Source organism: Rutidosis leptorrhynchoides, chromosome 3 (assembly GCF_046630445.1).
Source record: "Rutidosis leptorrhynchoides isolate AG116_Rl617_1_P2 chromosome 3, CSIRO_AGI_Rlap_v1, whole genome shotgun sequence".
NCBI classification, from domain to species: domain Eukaryota; kingdom Viridiplantae; phylum Streptophyta; class Magnoliopsida; order Asterales; family Asteraceae; genus Rutidosis; species Rutidosis leptorrhynchoides.
In genome coordinates, this window is record NC_092335.1 from 44178708 (window position 1) to 44197540 (window position 18833).

At 32.0% G+C, this 18833-nt stretch overlaps 1 protein-coding gene across 1 annotated transcript; it reads right to left on the reverse strand.

Annotated features, from left to right (window-relative positions):
• Window positions 1-13865: 13865 nt before the first annotated feature.
• Window positions 13866-15306, reverse strand: LOC139899926 (uncharacterized; the record flags this gene model as incomplete). The annotated part of the gene is made up of 3 exons (XM_071882751.1): window positions 15217-15306; window positions 15042-15115; window positions 13866-14853 (listed from the first exon to the last, which is right to left on the reverse strand). Coding segments are annotated over exons 1-3 (1152 nt in total), but the record flags the coding sequence as incomplete, so codon positions are not given.
• Window positions 15307-18833: the final 3527 nt, after the last annotated feature.

Consider the following 18833-nt stretch of genomic DNA (forward strand, 5'->3'; position numbering starts at 1 on the left):
TTAAGAATAATCCGTTCCGATTTCCAAAAATCCGTTTAATTAAACGGTCAACGTCAATTGATGGGTCAAAACCGAATTAGGTAATCAAAATCGGTCAAAGTAAAAAATAGTTAACATTTTAACATGAATTTAAACTATAACTTTATAGTTTCGGAGGAAAATGAACAATTTTAATTTTAGACAATTATATTAAAATTTATTTTATATTTATGGTTTTTTTCTATATTTACACATATAATTTTTAAAATTTAATATTTAAAGGTATAAAGTACGATTCGATTAATCCCCGATTAATCTCCGAATTGCCGATTAATCTTTTCAAAGTCCCGACCGATTAATCTCCGAATAGCGAATTTTCAACCTTGGTTGAAACATTATATTTGTAATAACACGCATAATATTGTAATATTTTTTTTTTAATTATTTAGAAGATGTATGAAGTTTATGATTTAGTATACCTCATCCATGAAGTTGTGCATAATAGTAAGTTTTTCAACTAAAAATGACATAGAATTGTAATAACTTGATATTGCCATTTCGTCTCCTATATTCACAAAATATTTCCATGTTAAAGTATTTGATATTGTGGCTTCTAAATTTCTAAAACTTTTTATCCATTAAGCTTAAACCATATACACTAAAAACTAAACTGTATATCTAAATCCTAAACCCTAAACCAACCCTACACCCTAAACCTACCCTAAGCCGCCAACCCCTTACCCTACACACTAAACCCCTAACTCTAAACCTTAAACACTAAACCCTAAACCTTAAATTCTAAAATCTAAATCCTAAACCGTAAACTCTAAACCCCAAAACCATATACCCTAAACCCTATACACTAAACCATAAACCCTAAACCCTAAATACTATACACTAAACCCTATACACTAAACCCTATATGTATACTCTAAACCATAAATTGTAAAAAAAACTAAACTTTAAGCCCTAAACCCTATACCCTAAACCATAAATTTAAAATCTTAACCTTAAATCTTAAAATCTAAACCATAAACCCTAAACACTAAACCCTAAGGCCTATACACTAAACTCTAAACTCTAACTTATATCTAAACCCTAAACCCTAAATCACCAACCCTTAACTCTAAACCCTAAACCATAAATTCTAATCTAAACCCTAAAATCTAAAACCTAAACTCGATACACTAAACCCTATATTTAAACCCTAAACTATAAACCATAAAACTCTATACCATAAATTCTAAAAACTAAACTCTAAAGTCTAAACTCTAAACCCTTAACCCTAAACCGTAAACCCTATACACTAAACCCTAAACCCTAAATCCTAAAGCATAAATTCTAAAATCTTAACTCTAAACCTTAAATCCTAAACTGTAAACCATAAACCGTAAACCCTAAATAGCAATTCCTAAACCTTAAACCATTAACTCTCAACGTTAATCTTTTTTATCCATTAAGGTTATATTAGTTGTCAAAATGAATTTAGTTTGTAGTATAAGTATATATAATTAGAGAGGTAGCAAAACAACTTTACAATTCTGGAAATTAATTTTATGGGTCAACCCCACTCAACCAAGTTGATATAGTTTATTGTTTATTTGTTTACAACATTAATAAGTATCATATTCTTAACAAGATCCGGATCAACCCGTGCGATGCTGCGGAATCTTTTGGATTACATATTCATATTTAACGTAGTATTACGGAATGTTAGAAAAAATGAACAAAAAGAGTATATACGAATTACAAATTATGGAATCTTAACATTTCTAGCGACTACGCCATATGATATGAATTGAATTCAACTTAAAGATGCACAAAAAGTAGAACCGTAGACGTGTAAGGGTTTTGGTACATTTTATTACGAACAAAAGAAAGAGTCTGACACCGTAAGCTTGATCCCCTATCGATTTATCGAGAAACACATGTCAGCTAACTGAAAACTGATGCTTCAAATAACAAAAGTCGAATCAAATATGCAAGTCACATATATTCATCAATAAATAAAAAAATTGACATGCTGACTTCGGTCAATATGAATTACTATCACAATTATCACAATCAATATACATGACCTTGTATCTCATCCAATTAAACCTGTTGTACATGCCCATTAAACTAAACCAACCGTAATGTAGGGATGTTATAATACCAGTTCAACGGTATGAAATAATTAACATCTCTACATCGGTGATCCTCGACTTTGTTCATCGCCTTCCCCTTCATATTTGTTGTGTCCACTCTGCAATGTATCCAATGTCCATTATGTAAAATGACCTGATTCAACCTGAACCTGTCTTAGTAGTTAGTACAATAAATCTTTAAAGCATTCATCAATGTAATAACTTAATTATTATCAATATCAAGTTATGCCAGATTTCTATCAAGCAAAAAGCAAGTGATGCTTAACTAAAACATACACAAAAGTCTACCACTCTATACCAAGACAGGACACATAAATTTTCTTGATATACTAACAACTACAATAATGACAATCATAAAATAACTGAGGCAAAATGTCATCAAGCCTCTTTCGATATGCTGTACATAAAACATATGCAAGACAAATTATAAACTAAAAAGAAGCAAACATTTGAATCATTACCTCACCTTAGAAATACATGAATGTTAATCAGAAAGCATACATTTTACTAACTTTATACCTGTAACAGAAGTTGATTATTTCGACCAAAAGATGCTGCTCTCTATTGTCACATCTGTCAATATCGAAGATGCAAGTTCAGCATCGTCATACTAATAAGCAATAACCAACTAAAAATCAAAGAATGAACCTAGTAAAATTACAATTTTAGGTGAAAGGAAGATGAATAATACATGATACTCATGGATGTTGAGACGACGTATCACAATCCTCTCACCACAGAGGGAAAATATTACAGAAAAAAATATAATCAATCGAATAGAACCATGGATATAGCAGTGTCATCGGAGATAACAAATACAATGGTGATGGGGAAGATTTCTGATGCAAAGCCCGAAACCCCAATTTGGTGACGGTGGTCATAGCGGCCCAACTTTAAACCCTAGCACCTGATTTTAACAAATTGAGACAAACAAATGGCCAATCGGGTTTGACGACGTCCTCTGGGGCAGCCGTTTGAGTGGAAGCAGCGGAGCTGGTGACGTGTGGAGCAATCGGGCGAGTAGAATCGGTGGTGGAGGTGGTAAGAAGGAGAAGAGGGTGAGGCTTAGAAAGATCGGGATTAGATAAGAAGGGGAAACCCTAAATGTATATCAGGATGTGTAGAATGTCGTTTGAGGGAGCCAAAACACGGGTTTTAAATTAAAACGACAGTAAATGGCTAGACTTTTAGTATATTAAAGGTTAATAACCTAAATGCATAGCCCAATGAAGCATATTTAAAAAGGAATTTGTAGCAAACAATAAAGAAACATTTTGTAATTAGTGTAAATATTAAATTTAAATCTGGTTTACTAATTGGCATCATCCCTCAAAATTTTTACTTCCATGCCGCTTTAAGCTCAAACTATTTTGGTAGGCAAAACTCAAAGTTTAGCTCAAAGGATGAAATTTATTATTTTCTCAATTAAATCGGTGTAAAATTGAGTTCATACACTTACGTTCGAATAAATAGTAGAACGGAAGAATCAAACAGAGCTGGTGAAAGACAAACCAGTTGGTAGCTAAGAACCATACATGCTCATACGACATTTGCTCAATATAGTATACTACTAAAAACTTACCAAAGAGGGATCCAAACCATTACCAACATAAAACCATGGTCTTCATCTGGATCCCCATGATCTGAAGTTTAAACACATTTTTCATACCCTACAACAGAAAACACTTGTACATAACATAACAGAGCTACTTGTATAATTATGGTACATACCAATGATTTTTTTCTCCATTCTTTTTGCATCTACTGGCTAGATGGATCACCCATATCATTTGTTGGATCTACATAACAACATCCATAATAAGCACATAAATTTGACTCAACTCATGATTTTCAACAACCCATTTGTGTCACAATTATAAATTTGCAGTTAATTAGTTCAGCTAAAAGTATCAGTTTATCACTTGCTACAGATTTTGCAGTTTGCATAGAATTTGCAGTTTACCAGTTGAATAAATTGAACCTGCATAGAGTATCTAGATGATTAAAAATGATTAGAAACAATAATGTTGACATAACCAAGTGATGTATGGTAATGACCAAAAAATGTTTGCTTTATAGTGTATGCTACATAATGACCCAAAAAAGTTTGCTTAATGCTGCATATGGAAAAAAAAAAAAGGAAAAAAGAAAAAAAAAAAAACAGTTTGGACGACTAGTATTTGTTAGACATAGATATGACCAAATGCATATGAGCAAATGACATAATGTCACCAAACACTGACCAAATTTTATATACTGCAAGTGCTTTGTCTTATTAACAAATGCATATAATGTATGCTCATAACCAAAATTTTTATATTGCAAGTGCTTTGTCTTATTAACAAATGCATATAATGTATGCTCATAACCAAAATTTATATATTGCAAGTGCTTTGTCTCATTACCAAAATGCAAGTAAACGATCCAATTGATAAAATGATCAACAGTAACTTTATGACCAAATGACCATTTGCAGTTGACCCATTTAGTTTATTATGCAAACTTGACCCAAATGATCAAATGTTTCCTTATGACCAAATGACCATTTGCAGTTGACCCATTTAGTTTATAATGCAAATTTGACCAAAATGACCAAATGTAACTTCATGACAAAATGACCATTTGCAATTGACCCATTTAGTTTATAATGCTCATTTGGCCAAAATGACCAAATGATCAATTGAACTGAAAATGATCAATTTAGTTGGATTGGTCCGGAACCTAACACTGAATTCCACAACCATTTTCAGACACAGAATACCGAATCAACAATTTATTTAAAGAATATATTTTTGATTTGTAGACAAGGTTTTTGAAATTACTGGATATGTCCCGCTTGAAGCACACTATCTGTTCCATCCTGTTTTGCAGTAGGTATAATAGACGCAGACGCAATTATAACACCTTCTTTCAGTTTCATTGATGTTGAATCTGTAGTGTTTCTTCCAAGTGATTATTATACTACAAAAAAGAACAAAAAAAAATAAAAAAATTATAACACAGTAGATTATGGGCCATTTTAGCTTATCATGCACCTAAAATTAAGCATACATTAAAAAGTTACACTCTCACAAGAACAATTATTAACCATTCAAACACTATATAAAATACTATATAATCATTCTCATAATTCAATTTTTGATTCGTCCCCAACAAACCCCGCGAATTCGGGGGTCTTAAGCTAGTTAAGAGTAACAAGTGAAGATAAAATGTCATGTTTAATGATATTTAATACAAGTATTTATTTTTTGTAAGTGGATAATTATCTTCTGACATACTCCATATAAATAAATGTAGAAAATTATTTTAGAATAGAAAAGGTAATTAATTGTTATGAAAAATATTTGATGCAAGTTAACAAATAAGACTATTTTTAACCATGACTGTGATGTTAAAGGCAAATTTTGCATTCCCCTCGAACTTTCAAAATGTTGAAAAATGTTTTTTGAACAGCATCCTTAAGTTAGGTATTAAATTTAACCAGGTCATCTTTATGCATCAAATCAAATGGACAGTGTGGTTTCTGTGTTCAATTTCACAATTTAATATGATTCATAGATGTGTTAGCTAGAGCTACAGCAATAACACAACCATTAGAACACAATGAATACAGAGCTTGTTAGCATTATAAATAAAATAAACCTTCATACTCATTCACTTTTAGCTTAAATACATAATTTCATCCAATAAAAAATACAACAAAACCCACTTTGCACCTTTAATAAGCAAATGAATCCAAAGATACCAATTTCCACTTCTAATGAAAACCAATACAGACAAAAAGAAACATACCTTAAGGGTGCTCAAACTGTTTAACTTTGGTATATTTACCAAATTCCCATGTTCATCCACTTCCCTTAATGATCCTTTAACAACAATTAGCATTGTTTTTATATATAATGATGAATGATGATGGCCTGATTCTATCGTAAGCAATTGAAACAATACAAAACCCTATATTAATCAACTAAAAGAATTAAAATCACCTGCCATCGTCAATCGCACTATCTTGGATGATCACCACAAATCTTTAATCACAACATACAAATTTATACGATTATTTCTGAGAAAAGAATGAAAGAAAGAGAGTATCAATTCAAAAAGGGACTATGATTTTGAGAAAAAATGAGGTTTGAGTCTGCAAGTATTATGATCGATTGAGGCGACTATGATTTTGGGGAGAAAAGTAGGTTTTTTCTTTAGTTTGAACAGAATGAATGAATGAATGAAATAAATTGTGAACAACCCTTGTTTCTATGTGTCATCCCCGTGTTTTCAAATTAAGGGTATTTTTAAAAATTGATTTATCTCTACATGTTACAAACCGTGTGGATTACCTTCACGTGGCGCCTCGAAAAACACCCAAATCCACAATTTCCACGTGTAATTTTATTATTAACTGATAAGTACTCTGATTAATTCTAATGAAATGACAAGTGTTGCATTCTTATTCGCCACAGACCATAATTAACACAAAACCAAACACGTTTAATCATCAGCCAAGATACAGATCTGAAACAAAAAAGTAACCTCTCACTTCAAAAAATATCAACCACGATTATCTTAAATCGCCGATACAATCCTCCGGCGACGTCAACAAACGACGATGATACATCTAAATTATTTGTCACATTTTTATGCACGCAATGGTATTAATTTTGTATAGTTAATCCAAAATCCTTAAGGTCGCCGGAACCCTAATTCTCATTCCGACCGACGTTCATTGAATCAGGATTGAGACAGCGGAACCCTAAGGTCGCCGCTGCTTGCACTATTCCGTCAGAATCGTCACCATCGTTGTCATCATCTTCATCATCATGTACTTTCCATGATTTCCAGGTAAATCTTTGTTTTGTTATAAAATTATCAAATTAAGGGATTCTAATTGAATCAATGAATGTAATTGGGTTGTTAATTTTTTCTCTTCCAGTTTTCCAGACCGTAAGCGCTTACATTTTATTTTTAATTTGGGTGTTTTGTATGAATTACTTTGTGTTTGACTCCTTGATCGTGACAAGTTTTTGCGCCTTAGTATACGTATGTTGATCTCTACGTATAATACGTCTGTTGCAAGTTTGCATATGAAGGTTTAAGTTGAGCGAGCAGGTAATATGGTTATATCAGTTTTTGCTTGGATAAATTGTTATATCTATGGAAGGTTTAAGTTAGTTGCAGACACAAAAAGTACATAAATATACATAGTATTAGATACACTTCGCTTCTACAAGAAAACAAAAACAGCTGATTGATACATTAGTGGGTCAAATTTGCCACCTCGAATACTTATATATCAAGAGAAGATCTGACTAATTGTAAATTCATATGAGGTTACTAAAAACCTTAATTCCATTACTTTTCTATTTAATTTGCAAACTTAATTTATTACATAATATTGGCCAGATTTTATAGTATTTGAAAATAAATTCTGCATAATATTCACTAAGATTATCAATTGGGCTATACCCAATCTTTTGATTGATATCATTTGGGGCTTATTATTGGTTGTAAATATTAGTGTTCATATTATGTGTGTAGTCCTTTCTAAGTTACTACCGTATAATTTTATATCATCACGGGATGATTTTGACACCACCTGGAATTCACATGTAGACTTGCAAATACGTACATTTACGATTTGGTGAGTTGTGTTTCAGGGCTTTTGGTTTTATAATCCTGTCATATAGGTGAAAAAATGGGCGGGTCGTGGCAGTTGGGTGATAAGGGAAAAATGCCGGATGGTTCAATACAGGATGGTTTGGGTGATATGCAAACACATCCTTATGTTCTGCTGAATCCATGAATATTTCGTCAGCCAGGTTTATACTTAAGCCTTAGTATCAGTAGAAGACTATTGCCTGCCTGCTCAGGTGATAAGGTAGCTCTACTTTTCAACTTAAGTGTGACATTTTTCATTTATAGGTCATAGCTACTGATTCACTTCAGGTATCCTTAGAAGCTTCAGAATTAAATATTCTCGGCATCTACTTGATCCATGACTTTGTTTCAGTTCAAGAGGGGCAGTTGAGACATATATTATTTGTTTAATATAAGATACTGCATAAAGGTAGAAGGTTATCTCTGATCGGGCTACCCGGGAGGGCAAAGTAATCCGACCCCATAGTGGTTTCGAAACTCATTTTTACCATTTCTAATTTCTTTAGTTTCAATACATATACTATTAAAGTGTTTCATCATTAAACTGCTATCAACAACAAACAATGGTGTACAAATACTAACGTTTACGAAAACTATGTTTTATAGTTGTTGTACAACGCACGGGCTCTTAAAATCACATTAAAAGTATAATCACATTATGTTACATTTTTGACTACTTTTTAACCGCTATCATTTCCTTTTAAGCTACTTCAGTCAATTTTGTCTGTTGACCTATTATAGATGAATCGTAAAATGGATTGACCCATTTATTGATAGTTGGGTTGAAATTATCACATCTATATAGGACTTAAGGAGTGTGTCTACAAGTATATATAGCATCTTTGATGTTGAGTGTATTCTTTCATCTGGTGTGAGTACTTAAGAAAGTTTGAATTACAAGGATGGACTATATCTCATTTATGTCAAATTTGTTTACATACTAAAAAAATTGTATATTTCTAACGCTGACCCTTCCATGTGAATCTCCAAATACTTATATATATATTAGGGTTCTTCAAGGTAGGTTGACTTTCAAATGTCAACGGTACATGTGTTTGATTACTGAAATTTGGTTTTAGATGGAGTCTGCTTTTGATAACCTTACTACAGATTGGTTGTATTGGTGGAAAATTAATTGTGATACTTTAGATAGTATGGGTTTAATTTTGACTTCAAAATTTCAAAAGGCAGCATATGGGACTAAGTGTAGAGCTGCAAAGTTGGAGACTAAAGTTGGTGATATTATGACCAAGGAGACATTTTTTTGAATTATGGTATACTCGCTGTGAATTGATAATGATCTTAAAAAGTCAACGGATCAAGTTTTGGCACTTCGATATTTTGCCCAGGTTTGTGAAGTTTTTTAAACAATGTAAATTGGTGATGGTTTCATGTACTCAAGGTTGCATCAGAGGGGTTTGGATGTCCGTATGCTACCACTCCTTATATTATACAGGTGATCAAGTCCTTCAATGTTTTGTTAATGCCGAGCTATTGACTTTCAAAACTCAATGGTTTGTGAATGTGATGGCTGCATTTTTTGGCACAGGTGATAAGTTTTGGGATATTAATATCACTGGTGAGTGGTGACCCAAGGCATACATATTTTGACATCATAAAGATTGGCATAGGAGATGGAAATAGAATAAATTCTCAAGTTAGACATATTGGTTGATAGCATAAGGCATAGATTTTATTGGTATATGTATCATTATTTTGTCATAAGTCATAGTAAGTATGACAATTGGTTTTGGGATGTGCATTAAAACATCCTTTATTTTTATTTTTTTTGGTCATTGATTTTTTGGTCATTGGTTAGTTATCATTTATAAGTGTTTTGGGTGTTCACTTAAAACACCTCCTCGGATATACCCGTTGTAATTGTAACTATTGTTTTTTGGTTCTATTTGGATTTTTCTGGAGCATGTTCCCTTATCGAAAGAAAAAAATTACTTTTACATTAAAATATATCATATTCGCTTATTATTAGTATTATTATATGGCACAACTTGTCAAGATTATACTTATAACTATAATTGTTTTTTTATTGTTTAAAACATAGTGAAGGCAGACCAAAAAAAATGGAGCTGCCGTTAAAGTGCCTGATTGTTGTCAGAATAGAGTTATACCTTTATTTATATTTATATATAAGTCATTAAAACAAGAGCTATATATATATATATATATATATATATATATATATATATATATATATATATTTCATTGTTGGAGCACTTTTGTCCTCATAGTTGCAAAATGCCTATTTATGGATAGTCCATAGATTTTTGTGGACTAAATCTATGGACTATCCATGGGTGAAATCAGAACACCCGATTCATTTTGATCTTAAACAACAGTTTTCCTTTTGCTACTTGTTACTTTATTCAAGTAGCAAAGCAATCAAAAGTGTTAGACCTTTATCCTATACATATCTGCGCAAATTGAAATACAAGATCATACTCATCATTCGTTACCATACTTTGTACAGTAAATAAAACTAGACTTGGAACTTCGAATTTGCTGAAGATCTTGACACAAAATTGTATCACTCTGATTTTGACTATTTTAGTTTTAAAGTAAAAGCAATAACTCATTGTTGCATTCTAAGGCAATTGATTCATAGCGTTTACGAAACTCATATTTATATACTACTAAAGAGTTTCGTCATTAACTTGTATCAACAACAAACAATGTTGTACAATACTAACGAAGACGAAAACTATTTCATAGAGCAGTCGTGCAACGCATGAGCTGTTAAAGCATTACAATACTATTTATTCAGAGAATTTGCAAAACTCATTTTTAACGTTTCTTTACTTTCAATATGTATAGTACTTAAAAGTTTCGTCATAAACATGCTATCAACATCGACCAATGCTTTACACATTTTAACAAACACACACTATTTTTTAGACCTACCGTGCAACGCACGAGCTCTTAAAATCTAGTTAGCTAATATTTTTAGTGGATAATAATTAAGAACCGTTGGATAAAGGGTATTGTAATGTAATTTTATAATTTAATGGTAATTAAGGGGGTTTTGAAAATATTTATTAGCTAATCGAGACTCTCTTTTAATGTATATAGTGATAGTGATAGTGATAGTGATAGTGATAGTGATGATAGTGATTTTGGAAAGAATATAAGTACAATTTTATTTTGGGATTGACGGAGTATATTTAAAATTAAATAATAATAATAATAATAATAATAATAATAATAATAATAATAATAATAATAATATATAATATAATATAATATAATATAATATATATAAATATAATTTAATAATAAAATAATTAGGATCCGATCTGTGAGCCTGTGAGTATATACGTACAGCATCATCATCTTCAGTTTAAACACACACAAACATAAAAACAGTCTCTCTGACTGTATACATTCACCAACACCAATCCAGAGAGAAACAAACCCCGATTTCCATCTCCCCCAATTCCGATTCATTCAAACACAATGCAAGCATCTAACTCATCTTCTTCATCATCATCCCCAAATTCATCATCTCATTCATCAATCACACTCCAATCATTCATCGCTTCATCTACAGATTCATCACCAAATTCCATCCGATCATCTTCCCCTTCTCGTTGTTCAGGACTCAATCTACTTGTGAAAGCAATCTATCAAGTTACAGCTGGTTCAATTATCGGCGTTCCTTACATTCAACGTAGAATCATCACCAGACGAAGACGACCGATCCAATTCAACTATCTCATCATCAATTCAGTATCCAAATCCAAATCTATATCAAAACCTAAACCTAAAACACAGAGGCAAAGAAGAGTTAATATGTCAATTCCTTGTAAGTATAGAGATTCCGTTCTTCAACCATTGACTCCTAAACGACGATCGGAACGATCAGTTAAGATCATCGGTGGTAAATGATTTACTCCGTATTATATTATTTATAGATCTGTTATGATATAGTGATGAAATGAATTATTTATATAGTTGAGGTGAGTAAGTTCTGTACCTGATCGTATTGGTTTAGAGGGAGATCAATGAGAAAACAAAATATAATGTATCTGGAATTACAGTTGAATTTTTGAGGTGATGAATTATCTATATATATAGTTTTAAAGTTCAGTAAGTTCTTTAATTGAACTTTGTTTCAATTTAGTGAATAAAATTGGTGAATTTAGCTGGTTACAGTTGCAAAGTTCCTGTCAGATGTGTGTTATATATCAGTAAATTACTTCAGATATTTCATGTGTTGAATCACTTAGGACTCATTGAGTCACTTGAAACGGTTAGCCGAGTGTTCTTAACTTGCTACTAACAAACAAGTTATATGTGTGTTTCAGCTGTCATTGAACAAATAGCCTTCTGGTTTTGTTTGCCCTACATCGTTATTTGTTAAGGCTATCCTTATACGAGGATACAGAGTGGGCTCGTTCTCATAGTACAATAAATCCATTATAGCACTATAAACTCAACTTCCTCCAATTCTCTACCTTTCGAGCATCATTGTTTTCAAAAGAACACTATAAACAGTGTTCTCAACTGACATTTACAACGTAGAAACATCTCATCTCAAAAAAAGATTTGAAAAGATGATTAACAAAGTGGAGTTTAGTTCTAGGATTCTAGATGTTTGAGATAAATTCCTATAAACCTATGATAATCTATTCTGTTAGGTATTTAAAAAAAAAAATAATGATCAAATAAGCATTTAGAAATGTAAAGCAGCATAAAAGTAATTTCATATAGTAAGTAATTTATATAGTTATGTTATGCATGGTTGACTGCAGTTCTGTACCATTTGATACTACTTTCATTTGAAGTTGACTTTTGAGAATGACACTACAATATGTGAAAAGTGTTTGTATTTTTTGAACTTTGTTGGGTGAATTTAGATGTTAAAATACTAGCCCTTCCAGGTAACTTGAATAGGAAAAACCTCGTTTGTTTACCCATTTGGAAAAGGTTTCAGCAATACTGTATTGTTCAATCATAAACATAATGCTTAAAGAGATGCAGTCATAATAAGATATACACAGTAATACTTGCTACCTAATCATAATTGGCAGTTTAGAAATCAAATATTGGATTAATCCTGATTTCTGTCTTCTTATTATTAGTTTTTTTTTTACTATCTCCGGAACTAACTACAACCACAGTGAATCGTCTCACGAGTTATAGCACCACAAATACAAGCTACAATGCAGTGAACTATTGAAACATCTTGCGAGAAACTGTGCTGAGAAGATAACAAAATGCCACCAAACTATAAATACACAAAGTAATTACTATATCATATTTCCATTGATAATCGCACAACAAACAACAAAAACTTTGATTCAATCTGTATGGTTGCAAGACTTTTGAGTATGTTCTTGACGAACCTTTCTTGTAGAAAGATTCAGTTGTATTCCACCTAACAGCATCATCATTAGTATCATGAACAGCTTTTTTAAAACCGTAGAGGTCCCAATTTCGTTATAAACAAGATTATTATATCATCAAATCTTATATATTATCTCCAAGAAGCAAAATAGATTCAAAAAATAGAGTACATAAAGTCATAAACCAGCTTATAGTATTCACAATCACAAAAAAAGGGAATACATATACATAATAAGACTAAAAATGAAAACACCGCCATCCTATTTATTTAACCAGTACGACATACTTTTGATTTCTAAAGCGGCCCAGACACATCATTCAAAAATTAACTTAATCAACAGTCTTCTCGAATGTTCTCTCCAACTTTCTCTTACAGGGAGAAGAGTGACAGCTTGATGCTTTATTCTACAAAAACATGAATATAATTACATTTAGTTTCAGCATTCATAGTTCACAAACTAATTAATTATAAAAGTTAGGAACTAATTAATTTAACAAACTAATTAATACCTCTCTGTTCCTTCGGGATTTTGCGGACATTCCTAAGGGAGATTTGTACGAGTTTGAAGAATCTGTGGCTTGTCCAGTATGACTCCAATAACTGCCAACGGTACCGATGATTGGGGTCTCATCGGGATTACGAGATGGTGATTTTCTAGGAGATGATCTTGCAGATTCCTGCTTCACTTCATCCATGGTCCAAGCTCCCAAGATAGGTCTATCTTCGAAACTCTTCCAAGAAGTTGCTCCATCAGAGTATGAATACGAATTCCCTGTCGAAAACTGACTTTCTTCTTCCTTGCTTACAATTGTTGTTGTTGACTTTTCAGGTTCAACCAACCAACTTGAAAGGCTTGTAGTAACCGCAGTATCAGTTTTTACCTTACCCTTTTGATTAGAAACTTTACACATAGGCTCTTCGCTTAACGGGATGGCTATTGCTATTTCCTCTTGCTTTAAATTAATATTTTCTTTTTCGTCACATTGATCCAAAAGAAACATAGGTCTTGATTTCAGTATTTTCCACTGAGTAAGATTCTCAATGGGATTCAAAACGTTTTGATCGTGACAAGACTCTATTGATTTTGCAACCAATTCAGGCGAAGAACTTAACTTTAACGGACTGTTGACCTCCTTGTCATCATCAACATCAACTTCAATAGGACAAGACTTTGGTTGAGTTCTTTGATTTATTGACACCGAAAATAAGGACTCGGAAGATTCTTCTTGAATCAATACTTCATCTTCTTCATCTTCCTTGATTACACAATTATGGTATCTATGCATCGGTGGATGAGATATATAGCTCGAAACACTAGAATCGGACACTGCTCTACCTTCAACCTCATTTTTACTTCCATTATCAAGTTCCCTATCAACTCCTAAACTCAAATTTTCTTTTTCATCTTTTGGTTCTTCCTTTTTTTCTTTTGCATCCTCAATTTCGACATGAAATTCTACACTTTCATGTTCTTTCTTTTTCGCATTTTCATTTTCAATGTGCACAAGAACCCCCAATTTTTCATTTTCTGTTTTCCTCTCTTTTATATTCTCCAATTGAACAAGAAACCCTAATTTTAAACTCTCCACATCTTTCTTACTATCCTCTCCACCTCCAACTGAGATATCTACTTTGGACTGGTAATCTAAACCTAGAGTAACCGTCTTACAATAACTACCATTGATCAGCTGATCTTCACTATCATCCCTAAAAAATCAATGTCAATAAAAAAATAAAACATGCACGCAAAGTGTTTGATAAAATGCCTCAGCTAAATTATCACACAAAATTACATTCACTTGGACAATTAACTAAATATACCTACAAACACACTTAATTTACCGCAAATTAACATTTTAAATACTTAAATTTGTAAATCAAACTTATAAAATTACCTTGATTTCCTAATAGGGTTTTGAATTGAACCAAGTGCTTTAATAAAAATGGAATCACAACTGTTGTCATTTACCTGAAACGAATGATTAATTCAATCAACAATACGGATTGCTATTAACAAAATAGAAATGATTAGAGCGTGTAATTAAATTAAATTAATCTAATATAATATACCTGATATAAAGAAGATGAAGTGGTTGTTGGGTTAACAGATTTTGGATTCTTGGATTTGGTGAAACACGGAAAAACTGAAAAGCAGCCCATGAGTTTGTGAGCTGCTTCAGATGCTGATGATAAAGATAATAAATTTTACTGTAATTATTTAATTATTTAATGTAAGCTGGAAGGAGATAGTGATAGATATGGAGATAGAGATAGATGTGAGATGGAATTGGGGAGGCTTAAAAGGAAGTGAGAGTTTGGAGCGGATTTGAAAAAAGTGACCGTTAGCTTCCTTAGGCTCTTTATGGGACCTTCATTAGCTACTTTAGTTAATTATAAATAAAAAAATATAATTTAAAACTATATATATAAATATAAATCTTTTCTTTTATCTTTATAAATTACATACATAAATCCGCCACGTGTCGCCTCCTTATTCAACCTCACACAATAACTTTTTGTCAGAATTTTGAATTAAAAAAATCAGTAATTATAAACAGTTGACACGTGTTCCTTAATCACAGAAACTTTCAAATCACTGAGCAGTTATCAACAGACATCCCTTCAATCACGGAGCAGTTTCATTCTCCATCACTCGGCTAAACCAAATCATCGATCATCGATTCATCTTCTCTAATTCATTCATTCAAAATTAGGGTTTTCTACGGATAGTCACTTCAATTTTTCCTGCTATGGCCGGATGTTACATCGATCGGTTCATTAATTCATACTTTTTATTGTCTCAGATTGCTTTTAAATTAGGGTTCATTCACACTTTTTATTGTCTCGGATTACTTTTAAATTAGGGATCATTCACACTTTTTATTGTCTCAGATTGCTCTTAATTGAGGCGAAGAATTCGGTTGTTCAACCTTTTGTTATCGATTGCCGATGATGAAAGGTTAAGCTTTAATTTCTTTTTAGCTCATAAGAATGAAGAAATCTTGCTAATTGAATCCATCTCATTGAAAAGGAAAGACAGCTATCATAGATGTTATCGATCGATTGCTGATGGTGAAAGGTGAGGGTTTAATTTCTTTTTTGTGACCTTACAATTTGTTTAAGACCATCATATAAGTACAACTGTAGTTGTACTGATGGTTCCATTGTTGAACCTAAATTCAGGCACTTTTCAGTTTTTTTGCACATCTTATATTGTTTGCATAATGAAATGGTTGTTTTTTGTTTTATCTTGATCACTAATTGGTCACCTTTTATTTTTTTCAAGAATTATTTGATTTTGAACCATCACAATTTCACTATTCCATTGGTGTTCTTTTGCAGACTATTTTTAGTTTTATCATGATGGACCATCATTTACAACACAATTTTGATTGAAAAATTGTCTTTTTTATTAATGAACTGATGAACTTGAATGTTAGTTTGTTTACGTAATTTATATTAGGGACGTTCTATTAACGGATAAAACTGAGAGAATTGAGGAATCGATGGGAACTGATCCCAAATTGACCCAAACATGCAATATTTTGGTTTAGGCTCTCTCCTCGGTCCTTCGTGTGCATTTGAATCGGGTTTCGACTTAATAGTATGTAGAGTAATTTTTTAAATGCATTGCGACTTTCGATGACTAAAAGAAAAAAATTTGTGCATTCTGGTTGTTGAAGATAAAAGTATAGATCTTAGATTTTGTACTTGATCATCTGCTTTTCATGTATTGTTAAAATTGTTACTGATGCAAGGTTTTAGTAGTATTTACTTTCATCTAGCACTAATAAGTCTACTACTATTCTGATTTTTGTTACAAGTGGTTGTTCAATACTTCTTTATACCTATCTATAATTAGTTTTGTTACAAGTGGTTGTTGGTTGTTTAATAATTCTAACTACTTAACTATCTATAATTAGTTTGTCATATATGAATGCATAAGGTTTGTTTTCAATTTGCTATTAAATTTGTTTTCAATTTGTTACTGAATTACGTAGTAGTCGTGTTCGTTTCTTATGTATTATGTATGTTGACTCGTGATAGTTAATTGGTTTTGTTTGTTTTAATTCTAATTTAATTTGTTGCTTATAGAGTGTTTTTTTGTAGGTTACGGTAGTTTGTTATAAGGTAGTCAATTGGTTGGAGGGTGTTGGATACTCCTGAGATGTTGGTTTTCAATGGGTGAACAATCCAATGATGGTGGATGTAGTAATCTGGCGGATCCAAATGGGTAAACTATTGAGTGGATGTTCCACTAAGGGATTTTCTGCTCGAGCTACGGATGGGTTTAGAGTGAATTTGGTTACTACACTTTCAATTGTAGCCAAGAATACAACAAGGTGTTGTGACTGACATGGTCGAGCACAATATGAGCATAATGGTATGTGGCTAAACTGGAATGTAAATATAGAACATGAATGTAGTGTAGTCTCAATGCTAGGTATACATATCTACACGTCTGACATTAGCTTGCATTACACCAATGAGATGATGAACTCTTTAGATTATATAATAAAACATGACATAAACCTTGTGATACAAGTGTGCCTGGAAGACTTTTGGTTACATAGAAGCGTGCCGTGCCTTTGGAATCCTTTTGGTTAGATCTTTCAAATGGGACAGTTACATTAAATTTAAGTAAACTATCCGAACTTGAAGTATTGTGCTCTATCTCGAGATAAAGTTTGAAAATGGGTCTAATTTAGACTTATAGTTTCAACTTTATCTTTGATGTAAACATGAAAATTAAAGGTGGCAGTTTTGACCAGGTACCTATATATTTACAGAAAATGTATATGGCTTTTAGCATTAGCAAGTACTCAAGTTATGTCTTTTATTATACCATTTTGTGAACAGTTTTTTTTTTTTAATTATTATTATTTCTCTATGATATTTGTATACTATTAAAGGTTGGTGAATAACCTGTATATTTATTTATGGTTGGCTCCCATCGAGTTATAATATTTCTCGAACGGGTCAAATAGGCAACAATTATGTCAGAATGTAAGAATCAGTATGACCATAAGTTTCTTATATCTTTAATATGTTAGTTTTGATATACAATGTTCCAAGGAATTAGTTACTTAACTGGAATTTAGATTTTTTATTGGTGTTTTGCGAGTATGATTATAGTTGCAACAACCTTCACTGTTTACTGCAAAGAAAAGCTAAGACATCCATCCATCATTAATATTTTTACAAGGTTTGTGACATCCATCCATCACAATTATTCAGGCTGCCGTTAAGTGGAATTCAGTAAGCCGAGATGTGGCGGCTAATAAGATGGGTCAAATGTCTTTGTTTCTCGATTATTTAGTTATTTTTTCAAAATTAAGTACGTAATATGGACTATGTTTTCTACTTATTTAGTTTAATTATAAATATAGTACTTTCAACACACTGTATTTCAATAATGGAAAGTTTTTTTTATTGCTATTGTATCATAGAAGTATCAATACGAGTGTTTTCAAATATTACTTTTTATAGTTGTCGTGCAACGGACATGATCATAAATTTTGTGATAATGTCTATCATATCATTAATTGGTGCACAACGGGCTCATAAATCATGTGATAATGTCTTTATCATATCGTTAATTAATATAACATTTTACGATTCAAGTTTGTTTGTTGAAGAGTCCTCCCGTTGAACATGTCAAATGAGTCGATTTTGTATGATTAAGA